Below are 14,569 nucleotides of genomic sequence, written 5' to 3' on the forward strand. Positions count from 1 at the left end.
GGAAGCAACGCTGGGATGGGTGATTGAATCAGGGGTATGTTCACATTTGGTTTGATGTCACGTTGTCCTGCTATCCAGTTGTGTGAAAGGGATGTCCTGTGGTGGTGACACTGAATCCAATGGTATGACTGGCATGGGTTGGGTGATCCTGTGATGATGTGGTTCAGATTGGTGGGAGGTGCAGAATCCCATGACAGTTTTAATGTGTGAGGATGTTGTAGAACCTCAGTCTCATTCTTGATGTTGTGGATTACACTGTCATTGGTGCACAACAGGTTATGCACAGACAATATGCAAGTATTCAATGAAGTGAATTACAGATTAATAATGTGCCCACCAACACACCACTTAAGTGCCAGGGTCACAGCTTATGCAGAAGCACCCATTCTACATTAAAAAAATGCATACACAAATATTTTGCAGCAAAAAGTATCATTATTAGCACAATCGATACAAAAATGCATGTGAATCATCAGCAAATGCCAACCGAAACCATAATCAACAAATGTAGTTCTATAAAGATAGACTGCACAAGGTGCACTGTAGATTACCAATTGTGTCACTCTCACACTTTTTCTTCTTCTTCTTCTTCTTCTTCTTCTTCTTTTGTTGTTGTTGTTGTATTTCATTCTTAAAAATTACCTTGTTGTTGCTCTCAGACAAACAAGTTGTAAAATTTTCAAATTATAGAGTTGTATGTACAGCTGTGTATTATAAAACTGCTAGTGCTGAAATAATTTAATTCATAATTTCTTCTAATTGCAGACATACATTGATCTCTTCAAGAATATATCAAAAACTAATTTGATATCATTGGGAATCTCAGCTATAGCTATATTACTTCTAAGTATTTACAATGAATTGATTAAGGTAAGTGAATATTGAGCTATAAAGGATACAAAAATTGTTCTTGTAAACATTATCATCTATAAATAACCCCTCCATGCAATGCACAATTACTATATTATAAATACAAGTAATTTGGATTCAGTTTAATAGTTTTATCAGCTTGCACTATTTTGTCGTTTCAACAATACAAATGAATAGTTGCATCCAGTGTTATAAATGCAAATAATTTTGATTCAGTTTAATAGTTTTATAAACATGCACTATTTTGTCATTTTAATCAATACAAATCAGTAGTTGAATCCACTTTCATTAACTATTTGTATTTATACAGTAATATAACATCAGAAGTGCATATGCCTTACATGTAGTGCCTCACTAAATGAATTGTCTGATTCTGCTGGCAAACTATTGAATAATATACTCTGTAAATAGGGAAAGTAATTTCAATATAATGGCAGTTGAGGTTGTGGAACAATTATATACAAAACAGATTTTGATACTTTATTCCATTACATTAATGATGCTGTGTCGACCAATTTTTGCTTTCTGTAATTGTGCCAAAAAAGGAAGGTAGAACTTTTGTACACATCTTAAGGCTATGACTTTGCCACTGCAATCATTATCTGATAAACTCATAGCTCAGGGTGCAATGCATGTGAGCCACGTGTGTGTGCATATGCAGACCATAACCTGATGTTAAGTGAGTGTTAGGTGTCTCCATAATTACTTCCATATTTTGTTATCTCAGCAAATGCATTCATTGCTCAGAATTTATAAAAGAAGTTGGTGGTCTTTGAATATGGAGTAGTTATCAATTTCTGTGAAATTATATAATCAGGATTCTGTATTGCTGTACTTGTTCGCAGAAGAAAATTATATTAAATTTAAAAAAGTTGACAAACAGCTTGTTCCCTCTATACAGTTTAACACACAATTAACATTTCTACCAGCTAAATTAAAATGCTTTGTTTTGTTGTCTACATGGAAATGTGACCTGTACTCAAGACAATATGTCTGCAGTCATATACTCTTGGAAGCCTTCTGATGAAGGTGGGTGATTTTACAGATGTCAATTGTACAAAATAATAAGTTCACTGCATTTTCAGTATACCACAACACTAAAAATTTAATATTCCTTCAAGTACGATGTAATTTGTAAGTGGTTTTCTGCAAGCCACCCATTCACAAAACTGATGATTCAAAGGGCCAGTGCCAGTTTTTTCAAATTATGTATGTATTTCATTTAATTTTCAGACTCTTTCAAAAGTTTTACATTTTTTACTTACTTTTATTGTGTGATTTCAGCCACGCATTGGGAAAAAGCTGCCAATCCCTTTACCAACAGAACTTTTGGTAATAATTACAGGCACACTGGTGTCAATGTATGTGCATCTAAATGAAAAGTTCTCTGTTACTGTCCTTGGTGAAATTCCCACTGGGTAAGGTGCTTTCTACTTAGGTAGATAATTATATAATTTGGTATATTAAAAGCTCTCTCACTAAGTTACTAAATAGTCAAAGGATGTATCAAAGAAATATGATCATTTGAAATGAGTCTAACACATCAAATATTATATGTTCCTCATGCAAGAACATTGAGTATTATACAGAATGAATGTAGCTGCTAATTTACATTATCATAACTGACAGAAGGATCAAACACAAAATGAAACACATTTTGTTATGCTTTACACTCTCTGTTGTTGCTTAAAAGAATTAAAAAATTGCCTGTATGTAGTATCAGTGCTGAACTTGTACATACTAATCATTTTTTTTGCTCTTCTGGAGATATTAACTTCACTAATTAAACAACATACTCTTTGTGTACCAGTGTTTATGCTCTCCCAATCAAAAGCAAATCATCATCTCTATATAAAATCAACTGTAATAGGGGAGATGTGTGTGTGTGTACATAAAAACTAGTCCCAGCAGAAATCAATCAGTCAGTGGGAACAGCTGAAGATGCAAGAAGTCGACTTGCTGAAATCTCGTATCTTCTGGACGATGCCACCTGAGTGAATACCTTAGAAATATGAAAGATCTTCTTACACCAGGAAAACCTAAAATCATGCATCAAGTACCTCTAAAGGGAGGAGATGCACAGCAAAATTAAGAAGCTTGATAAGCTGTGGGACAGGGAGGAGTGCCTTTTACTCTCCCTTGTTCTCCTGCTGAGTTGCTGAGAGCACCAAACCATACCATCCTTTGCAAAGGTTATTCTTCATATCAGAACTCCAACCACCAACCAGATCACCAAAAGAGCCACACTGATCCTGATCAGGAAGAGGGTCTAGAACACTTGACACAGACTTGACAAGACCTTGAGAACTGTTCTTGCTTCACCTGCAGTTTCTCTCCTGTGCCTCATGGGAGTGGATAGATGCAGTTAGCTGGTCTCAAGCTAACAGGGCATGGCAGTCAGCCACCTGTAGACAAACTGCTAAATACAGATGCTTTGCAGCTAAGAAGAACCTAAGAGGACTGTCATCAACTGTCCAGAGAAAAAACTGGTGATGACAATTTTTCTGTACTAAGAAAGGGGCCAAATTTTGCACTGACACTGGCGACTCTATCCATAGTGGAACACAGTACAGTAGAGCAAGTCATTTTTGCACTTCCACAATGATCTGCAGAGCAAATATGACATGTAACTTGCTGTATACTTACCAGAGCTGTTCTACTGAAGCCAAATGTCTCAAAGGAAGAGAGAAAAGCACTTAAGCTGCTCTGAGAAGATTGTGAGATAGTCATCCTCTCAGCAGACAAAAGGAATTGTATGGTCCTCCTACAATGTCAAGTGTACTAGCTAAAAATTATCCAACCTATTAGAGGACAATACTTACAGGAGGATTGAAGATTATCTTCCCAGTTGAGTGATGACCATCAAACTTCTCTGACAGACATTCTCAGAAAGAAGATGATGAAGAAATTTTGTACATGAGCACCTGCAACACCTAGACTTCATGGACTGCATAAAGTCTATGAGAAAGGAATGCCACTCTATCCAATTGTTAGCAACACTGGCACACCAATATACGAATTAGCAAAACACATGACAGTGATGCTCAGCCCATTTTGTGGGCAAATACCAACACCACATATTGGACTCAGCACATTTCATCCAGCCTCTTCAGAACTTCTGATTGGACCAAGAAAACCTCATGATGAGCCTCGATGTGCTTTCTGTCTCTACAAGGGTACCTAAGACTCACAGGAGAAAAGTTTGGGTCAGTGATAATGAAATTGTTTGAAGCCATGCCTACATCAAGCTAATTTTTATTTGAGGAAAATCACTGTGAACAAGCAGATGGAGTAGCCTGTTATCACCACTGGTGACCAATACGTTTATGGATGTTTTTGAAATAGCAGCCGTCGGGTCAACAGGCAACAAGCTTTTTCATATTTCCCATACTTAGGTGATCCATTTGTAATCTGGCTATAGAGGCATCACCTACAAGACTTCCTGCAACATATGAATTTGCTGTACCACGACATAAAATTCATGATGGAGACAGAAGAAAGCAATCAGTTTCCATTTCTGGATGTGCTGATCAGTTGAAGACCACGTGGCATACTAGGACACAACACCTACCATAATCTGAGACATACAGCTTTGCACTTGCATGCCTCCAGCAGACATACCCCTTCACAATACTGCACAGAGCATGCTAAATATGGGACTGTGACAGTCTAGTAGCTGAATTGCAGCACTTACAGGCTGTGTTCCACATGAATGGTTACAGCAACTGCCAGATACAGTGTGCATTAAGACCAAAGAAGCTGAGGCCATAACTTAGTCCATACACCAGGACACAACAGCAAAAATTGGAAGAACACCAGGGAAACACAATGCCAAGTGTGTGTTTCACACACCATCCAGGATGAAAGCCTTGTTGGGATCAGTCAGGGATGATCTATTACTCCAAAAATCAGAAGTTTACTGCATCCCCTGACTGTGTGGGAAAATGCATGTAGTCCAGACTATCCAGATAGTACAGGAGACAGGAGCTGAACATAAACACCATGCACACAATGAACAGCCAACAAAGTTCACTTTGCCAGAGCATTCTATCTCCCGATGACATGTCATGAATTACAATGGCATCACATTGTTGCAACAGTCCAACACCTTCCAGAATTGCATTCTAAAAGAGGCTGAAGAGATCCTACTAGATAACAGACTAATAAATAAAGACATCTTTCAATGAAGCGAAGTCTGGGACCCAGGCTTATACATAATCAAAGCACAGTGTCAATCTGTGTGGCAGTTCCCTCCTGTTACAGCAACTGGAGAAGATGGCGATGCATTGTCACTATGGTGGCAGAGACTTGTGTCTGACACTGGCTGCAACTCTAATGAGGACACTGTTGTGTGTGTGGGGAGGGGGGGGGGGGGGGGGGGGGTCACGGCAAGAGGTTATAAAAGCTGTGCCCACCAGAAATGAGTCAGTCATCAGCAGCACCTGAAGATGGAAAGAAGTAAGTTTGCCAAAATATTGTGTCTTCTGGACAATGCCTTAAGGATGTATACCAAAGGAATATTCAAGAACTATAATTTTCTCCATTTGGAATATCATTATTGAGAGTAAACACAGCTTTCTTGTCGAGTATTCCAAGGGGTTGTGGAAAAGTTGACACAATTCTTTACTGTAACCACAAATCTATTGCACATAATTGTTTCAGATATTTTTCTTAAGCAATGAAAGTTCATTGTTAGAAATTCCATGGTTGTATCCATTTTTGTGTCAAGTAATGAATACATCAGGTAAACACCAACTTTCATTAGTAACAGATATAACATTGCACATGATTGACTGTGTTTAAATTTTCTCCCAAAAAATTTATTATATTTTACATGATTGTTGAGTTCTAAAAATTAGAGACTGATAATAAAGCAATGCCAAAATGTGCAAAAATAGTAATGAATGAACAGGTATAAATGACATTGCCAATAGTTAACCAGACTGTAATTTGAGAGTACCTCTCTGAATTCTGTGCAAACAATATTTGATCCACCTCTCAGAAACTGATACTAATGGGTAAAAAAATGAATAAAACTTTGTTATGGAACTTTTAGGTACTAGCAAATAAAAATTTGGTGTTCACACCAAGAAGATGCTCTGTTACTCATTTCATTTCATGCACTGAAGTGTCCCGGATTCAAGTCTCACAGTGAGCATGGATGTGAATTTTTTTTTTTTAAATCTGTCTTGGCCTAATCATTTGTGTTCATATACATGGACCAATCATAAAGTAATGCAGCTTATCTTTTTTCCTCCTTCATTAAGTTGATATGTAGTAATCATGAATTTGGCACAAACCAACCTCCACAGCCCACTCCAGTAATAGTTTCCTATATTAAGAGGTGGCAGCACTATATAAGTTTATAAAAAAAATCTGTCATTGATGTATATGTAGAACAGCATTCTGTGATGGCATTCCTTACTGCAGGAGGTGAAACACTCAATCACATTCATGAAAGGGTGAAGGTGTATGGAAAGACCACAGTGGATGTCAGCTGTGTTAGACAGTGGATCATTGCTGTGAAGCTGAAGGGCAAACACACACAATCATTTCAATCCTTCCTCTTGCATTTTAAGTAAATTTGTCTTGTTACCACTTTTGTATACCAAATTAAAACACATTGGTATGTGATGAGAGGAAATAATGACAATACAAACCCTGCATGGATCAAGTGCTTAGCAGATCTAACTTTGTGTTTCTGTGTATCTGGAGTCCAAGTGCACCATCTAAACCTGTCAAACTTGGGTGTCTTACATCATGGTTAACAAGACATTGCACACCAGCCTGTGAATTATGAGTATGGAAGTACTACAAAAATAATACTCTGGGGAAGTGGTTACTCTTGTAAATAAATAGCAGACAAATCTGGTAAAATCTTGATACATTGTTGAGGCCCAGTGTCTTCCAATTTTGTATGTGTACTTTAGTTACAGCAGTGGCGTAAAGTACCAATGCTTCGATCAGGATTGAATGATAGTGTTACTGGCTGCAATAATTGTTCACTGGCAGAACTTTTCAATAAATCCATGTTAAAATCACTAGAAACAACTATTTCCTTGGGTTTTTTTTTTGCCATGAGATGGGACAGCAGAGCTTCCAGATTTTTTATGAAGAGGTTAAAATTTCCTGAAGGCGATCTGTTTATACCTACTATTATGAAGGACTTATTATGAAATACTACTTCTGTTACACAAGCTTCTAAGTGCTGCTCTGAGCAAAATTTATTAATATCAATATTCTTGAAATCAAAACAGTTTCTCACAAATATGGCAACTTCTCCTTTCTCCATATTTGCTCTACAGAAGTAAAAAGCTAACTTGAATCCTGCAACATTTAACATATCTATACCAGTGGCCACATGATGTTCACAGAGGTAGGCTATATCAGCTGGTTTGCTCAACTATAATTCTTCAACACAAGTAAGCAACTCATTGATTTTGTGCACTGGATGAATTACAACTGGATGAATCTACTTTTCATGCCAGTTTTTGAGTATCTGTAGTTTCAATCAGAGTCTGTCTGCATGAATTGTGTACATTAAAATTTGCCTTCTGGCTGCCTGTATTATCAATGTGAATATAATTTTCAGCCTGTCTCTGAACATCTTTTGTTGGTGATTATATTGAAAAGTGAATGTTGTAGTTGTTATCCAATGTATATGACATTTACTTCTCATCTAAAATAAATAAAAAAAAATATAGGTGGCATTACTTCCTGATTGACCCATGTATGTAGATACAGTCAAGTGATCTGATGTATTATTTCTGTGCCAAAGTATGTTGTGCAAGTGGGACAGTTCTTACAAGTGTTTTACTTCTAAAAATAGTATATATATACTTTAGGGCCTAATTTCATTGAAATAAAAGGTACAACTTTATTTTGTTTGTAGATTTCCACCTTTTTCACCTCCACCACTGGAACTTCTTCCAAAAGTGCTGACTGATGGATTTACTATATCCATTGTTGCATTCTCTGTTAATATGTCAATGGCTTCCATATTTGCTAGGAAGCTGAAATACAGTATTAATGCCAACCAGGAACTGCTTGCATCAGTAAGTATGACTGTAACTGAATATTTTACTGTAAACAATGTTATGGTATATACACATCAATTTGTACAGAAATTCTTGTCAAGCAGTTCAGTCTTAGTTATTTTAAGGAGACAATGACGTACAGGTTTTTAGGAAATACTGAATACTCATAATTTTCCTCAGCTGCATTACTCCAAAATTTATAACACAAACCATTTTAGACATTGACAGACCAGAAGATCATCTGCGGATGAATGAAACTAGTTGTGTGATAAATTCTGGAGTAATACAGCTGTGTGCAATCATGAGTTTTCAACATTAAGTCTTAACGTTTGAAACTGGTGAATATTTAGACCAGTAGTTTCATTTTTTATTGTCCTAAATTTTTGATCATCTTGTTAAACGTACAGTTGTGTGCCAGTATACCATTGATGATTCTTAAATTATTCAAAAAGTTACTGTATATTCCCCATACTGTCCTTTTCTATGCCTTAAGATCTTCTGAAAATATTTCTTTGATGTTCTCTCAGCCTCCATCAGTACAGTCACTTTTTATTTTGTCTGTTTTCCATTACTATCATTATCCCTATTTACCTCAAGACTTTAGTTCCCCTCAATAGTACTTTGTTGCTTCATACCTTTGCCTTCTTCCTTTTTGTCATAGCACTTCATTTGTTTCAGGAAATTAGTGCCATATCTTATAGACTATTAAATGGAGTGGGATTATAATAGTTCTACAACAAATTTGTGTCATAGACTATTGATTGAGTGACTCAAAGCCATGGTCATCATTACCGTACCTTTATACATAATTAATAAAAATGTGCACTCCATATCTAGATTTAACAAGCTTTATCATAATGCCTGCATGAAGACAGATTTTATGTACAAGTTCTTAGAAAATAGTGTGTGATTATGTTGTATGGTAACACTTTGGGTAAGACTTGTAACTGTTTTGTTCAAACTTTAAAATATGTGCCACATGCAGCTTTTCAGCCATCTTAACTGCTCAGTGCCACATGTTTTGTAGAAATACATAAGGACAATTCTGCAATTATAAAACATTTTTATTTAAAATAGTGGATTGTTATTTAGCTATGCATTGTGCTTAGAGAAATTAAAACCAATAATTGCAATAGAAAGAAATTTAAATTTTTTTATGAGGCTGTGAATCTGACTCTCTGAATGCTGGGTTGTGGCTTTCTTATCAAGAGGTGTCTCTTACAATTGATCATATTGCAACAGAAGGTGTTCACATTAAGGTGTAAGAGATTGTTGAGGTGGTATATTTATTACATAAAGGGGGGAAATATAAGGGGCAATCAAAAAGTTTCTGTCTGACGGCATTGCTGCAGCGTGTATCCAGTGTAGTGAAACTCTCGTGTGTGTGTATATACACATTGACACATAGCCAAAGGATTAGTGTGGTGTTTGTGTATTTTTGACATACGTGCAGTAAATGCAGAAATGTGAATTATGGAGACATTATTTCTACCAAATGCATCCAGACAAGACCAACACACTGTTATTCTTTTCTTGGCTACCGAAGGACAAAGACTGGTAGACATCCATCAGAGAATGAAGAATGTGTATGGGGCAGCATGTTTGTTGTGGAATGGTGCGTCAGTTTCTGTGCTGGTTGTGGTTAGACACAAGACGCTGGCTGATCTGGGAGGCCAGCCTCATGTGCTGGTTGTGGTTAGACACAAGACGCTGGCTGATCTGGGAGGCCAGCCTCATCCACTACAATTTTAGTGGGAGACACTTGAGCACTCACTTTGTGGTCCTGATCTCTCCCATGCGTTTATCATACCTTTGGTTCCTTAAAAAAGACCTTGAAGGTTCAATGGTTCCTCTCAGATGAGAATGTGCAGCAGGCAGTTATGGACTTCTTGACGCAGCAGGACACAGTGATTTTCCAAACAGGTATCTTCACCTTGGTGTATTGGTGAAATGATTGCCTCAATGCTTATGGTGATTTTGCCTGATTGACTTACCATTTCAGGACTGTACAGACTTTGAGTGGAAACTTTTTGATCATCATTATAATATCTTGAGTAATATTCTGCACATGAGTAGGATGACAGCATGATAGTCACTGTTTACATCATAACAAAATTGATGGAAGGGGAGGACATTAGAAAATACTATTTAAAAAGCCAAAGGATTTCTGGAAGCTTCCTGGGGCAAAAAAAGGGGGGGGGGGAAGGAGGAGGAGGAGGAGGAAGAAGAAGAAGAAGAAGAAGAAGAAGAGACAATATTGCATGTTAAGATGATTGGCTGTTTGTAAGTGGATATAGTAGTTACTGGCATTTATTACTGAGTGTGATTGAGTCATTTACATATTTAATTAGAACAGATGATAAGGATTAGCACTTTCAAAAGTAGCCATGTTGCAGGATGCTGCCTCACATCATGCATTGCAATGGTAAACGTATGTAAACTGGATCTGAAAATAGTTTCTCACCCACCCAGTTTTCCAGGTTTGGCTTTGTGTGATTATTTTCATAGAATGGAGAGGTTATCTATGCTGTAAATGACTATTATGTACAGTTGGAGCATATGAGAGAATGAAACAGTTAAGCTCATCACAGGATGTTTGTCCCACTGTAGGTTATGTTGAAAGATTATTTTGAAGAATTCCATTTTTCCACCAGATTGTGTATACATTTTTTTTCACACTACTTGTTTCAAGCATTCCCATTATTATATGTGTCTGTAAACATAGCAACACACCATAGCAAAAAAACAGCTAAACACAAATCATAAAACTATGTTGGATATACCACTACGCAAACATAATACACTGAAGAGCCAAAGAAACTGGTACAATTGCCTAATATCATGTAGGGCCTCCACAACCATGCAGAAGTGCCACAACTTCACATGGCGTGGAGTCAACTGATGTCTGAAGTAGTGCTGGAGGGAACTGACACTATAAATCCTGCAGGGCTGTCCATAAATCTGTAAGAGTATGAGGGAGTGGAGGCATCACAGGTATGCTCAGTAATGTTCATGTCTGCAGAGTTTGGTGGCCAACAGAATTGTTTCAACTCAGAAGAGTGTTCTTTGACCCACTCTGTAGCAATTCTGGATGTGTGGGGTGTCGCATTGTCCTGCTGGATGTTCTGGTGTAACCACAAGTACCAGAATGAAGACAAAGAATCCAAGACCAGAGAAGGCGGTGAAACGACATCGGCCAATGGTGCGCTGATAGGACTGTGCCACTACAGGAGTGACACCTGCAAGAAGTGAATATAAGCACCGCTCTTGCCAGCGTTGGCCGCTCAGATCGGCTCAGTATACAGATGTTAGTGGACAATATTTGCACAGCCTAGCAGAGAGTGCTACAATATCAGACTGTAACAATCCATATCCATTGCTTGTCTGAACATTGTGTATAGCCAGGATTCAGATTTATGTTTCATGTTGCCCATCCCTTGCAACACCTTTGTACATTCAAGTTAATTATTGTCGATCTCCTTTATAGAAATAAAACTTAATGTTATTTGTTTGAATTGTTGTATAGCATTCTGAGAATGTAGAATCCCTTAGGCACCCTATACAAGACGAGTGAGACCCAACACTGTAATTGCCCAAGTCCATCAGATCACAGTGGACATGAATGGATGCAGGTGATCAGACCAGAGGCTTACATATGTGTCACCTGTCAGCGTCACATCTAAACATATCAGGGGTCCCATATCACTCCAACTGCACATGCCCCACACCATCCATAACAGAGCCTCCACTAGCTTTAACAATCCCCTGCTGACGTGCACGGTCCATGGATTCATGAGGTTGTCTCCATATCTGTACACATCCATCTGCTCGATACAATTTGAAACAAGGCTGGTCTGATCAGGCAACATGTTTCCTGTCATCAACAGTCCATTGTCGGTGTTTATGGGCCCAGGTGAGCCATATAGCTTTGTGAAACTAGTAGTGTGGAGAATAATAATATAATAAAAATTTAAAAAAAGTATACACAGTCTGGTGGAAAAATATCATTCTTAAAATTTAGTGTGGCTGTGGGGTTCACACAGAGGAAAATGATTGTTGAAATATTAACTTTTGTTTTTGTTTTAGTTCTGCAAATAATAATAATAATAATAATATTTATTTATTTATTTATTTATTTATTTATTTATTTATTTATTACCAGATACATAAATCTACCTCTGTAAACTCTAACAGTAAGCTCCCTATATTTCTGTAGTGAAACTAACAGTAACTTTATAAAAATCTAAGTAAGTACTAGAACTTGTATTTTCTGATAATTACTTGTATTTACTTCAGTGTTAGCACAGGAGTTACTTTTTGCTTGGTTATGTAGCTAGATGTAATTAGTATACTGTTGTTACCAGCTGAATTAAGTTACATGAACCAAACTAGTTCTTATGAAAAGAAGAAAAGACATTTTGGAGAAATTTAGCCTGAGAAACAGTTTGGTGCAGTGACCGGGGGGTTGGGGAGGGAATTCAGTGTGTTGGTTTTATGGATAGTTCTAGTTTCATCTCTACCATACATAATTGCTGTATATTTTAGATGCAGTATGAAGGCTTCTGTATTTTACCATCCCAAAATATTTAAATTTATGTACGTTGATACGTCATGCGCAAAACCACTGTGTATGTGTTAATCAAATTTTTGTCTTGTACTGTATTAACACTTGACTGAAACAGTTCAAATTTTTAATTAAGAATTGTTTTCCAGGGAACTGCTAACATCTTTGGGTCCTTTTTTTCATGTGTGCCATTTGCTGCATCATTATCTCGAAGTTTAATACAGCAAACTGTAGGAGGAAGGACTCAGCTGGCAAGTGTTGTTTCATGTCTCTTGCTGACTTTAGTGCTTCTTGTCATTGGACCTTTCTTTGAACCACTACCAAATGTGAGTATCTGTAGCTTAAAGTGATTTTTAATTTATGTTATCTCATTAAAGAACCATATTATTAGATCTCCAAAGTTGTTACATTTCCCACTGATTTTAATTTGTGCAGCTACCATTGCCCACTGTGGTTACTTGATATTTCTATGTACTTGTTAGCCCTTTTTAGAAATGTTATTTAGTTCTGTGATAATCAGTAGTACTGCTCTCCAAAAGTAGTCCTTCAAAAGTAATGAAAATAGAAACTGACGGACATAAGACTCTGGCAGAAGAGAAACCATCTATGCAAAATTTCATTACTGTTTGGTCATACTGATTCAGAATATAAGTGTTTGACTGCTGTTGTTACTTGACATAAGTAGTGGAGAAATATACTTGTCATTCTGCTCAATGGGAGCATATAACCAATAGATATGGCATTAATGATACGAATATCTGAAATCGAGTTCAAAAACTAGATTTTAAGTGGAAATTTAAGCAAAAAGTTTGTTCTAAATCTGTACTCTCTCTTATGTTTACAGTGTGTTCTAGCTTCAATAGTTGTTGTTGCTCTTAAGGGGATGTTTATGCAAATCAAAGAAGTCCCAAAGATTTGGCATGAATCACGCAAAGAAGGTCTTATATGGATTGTCACCTTTTTGGCAGTTGTGTTTATTGACATTGATTATGGCTTAGCTATTGGAATAGCCCTCGCACTTCTTTGTGTTCTGATTATGGGACAAAGGCCAAAAGTATATCTAATGGGACATGTTCCAAACACTCACATATATCTGGATCTCAGCCGTTACCAAGCTGTAAGTTGTTATGTCTTTATTTCCTTTCAGGTTATTTAACTTTCATTATTTATTATGAACAGTGAACAATTCCTTTCAGGTTATGTAACTTTCATTATTTATTGTGAATAGTGAACTACCAAACATAGTTCAGGTAATTAGGGTGCTTTACCCACTACTGAAGGTTTAGTTATATGCCTCTGAAATATAGAAGAAACTATTCGTTTCACAAAATCATCAGGGTAAAAATTTGTTTTACTGTCTGAGTGCCCCAGGACCTGCTATTGTTGCACATGGAAATGTGATTACAGTGATAGTTAACTACCTTTTGTTGTCCAATAGAGTCACAGTTAAGTTCAATGTCCATAGGGTTTACTAATGCTGCATGTATGTATCACTTCTGTCATTTATTTTCCAGGCTGAGGCATTACCTGGAATAAAAATTATTCATATTGATGGTGGTTTACATTTTGCTAATAAAGATAACGTACGTTCCAAAATTTATAAGCTGCTTGGAGCTATACCTGAAGCTGGAAAGAAGGGTGATTCTGAAAAGGGTAGCAATTCTGAAAAGGTACTGCAAGTTTAGATATTTGAAAATCGTGTGTGTGTGTGTGTGTGTGTGTGTGTGTGTGTGTGTGTGTGTGTGTGTGTGTGTGTGTTGACTGCCTTTAGTTAATACACATAACATACACTGATGGAAAAAAAAATTGCCGCACCAAAAAATAATTAACATAGAGTAATGAAATTTTTGGAATACACTTGTCTATGTAACATATTTAAGTGATTGACATTTCAGGATTACAGGTTAATTTAAGTGCAAGATAAACCATAGAAAATGTGAAATGTTAGTACATTAACAACCAGTGTGTTGAATGCAAGCATGCAAATATGCATGCATTGTGTTGCGCAGATGCAATGTCAGTTTGTGGGATGGAGTTCCATGCCTGTTGGACTTTGTCAGTCAATACAGGTATGTTTATTGGTTTTTTGGATGATGCT

The 14,569-nt window shown here is 36.9% G+C and overlaps 1 protein-coding gene across 7 annotated transcripts in view; it reads left to right on the forward strand.

Moving 5' to 3' along the window:
• The window catches only part of LOC126299288 (sulfate transporter-like), a 417,662-nt gene that overhangs the window by 393,491 nt on the left and 9,602 nt on the right, over window positions 1-14,569 (forward strand). For all 7 annotated transcript variants that reach the window (XM_049991078.1, XM_049991079.1, XM_049991082.1 and 4 more), the window contains exons 7-12: window positions 766-870; window positions 2,155-2,288; window positions 7,763-7,925; window positions 12,621-12,797; window positions 13,316-13,588; window positions 13,986-14,141. In XM_049991078.1, coding sequence (XP_049847035.1) covers window positions 766-870; window positions 2,155-2,288; window positions 7,763-7,925; window positions 12,621-12,797; window positions 13,316-13,588; window positions 13,986-14,141 — 1,008 coding nt within the window. The remainder of the gene's footprint in view (window positions 1-765; window positions 871-2,154; window positions 2,289-7,762; window positions 7,926-12,620; window positions 12,798-13,315; window positions 13,589-13,985; window positions 14,142-14,569) is intronic.

The sequence above is a fragment of the Schistocerca gregaria genome, chromosome X (assembly GCF_023897955.1).
Source record: "Schistocerca gregaria isolate iqSchGreg1 chromosome X, iqSchGreg1.2, whole genome shotgun sequence".
Taxonomy (NCBI): Eukaryota; Metazoa; Arthropoda; class Insecta; order Orthoptera; family Acrididae; genus Schistocerca; species Schistocerca gregaria.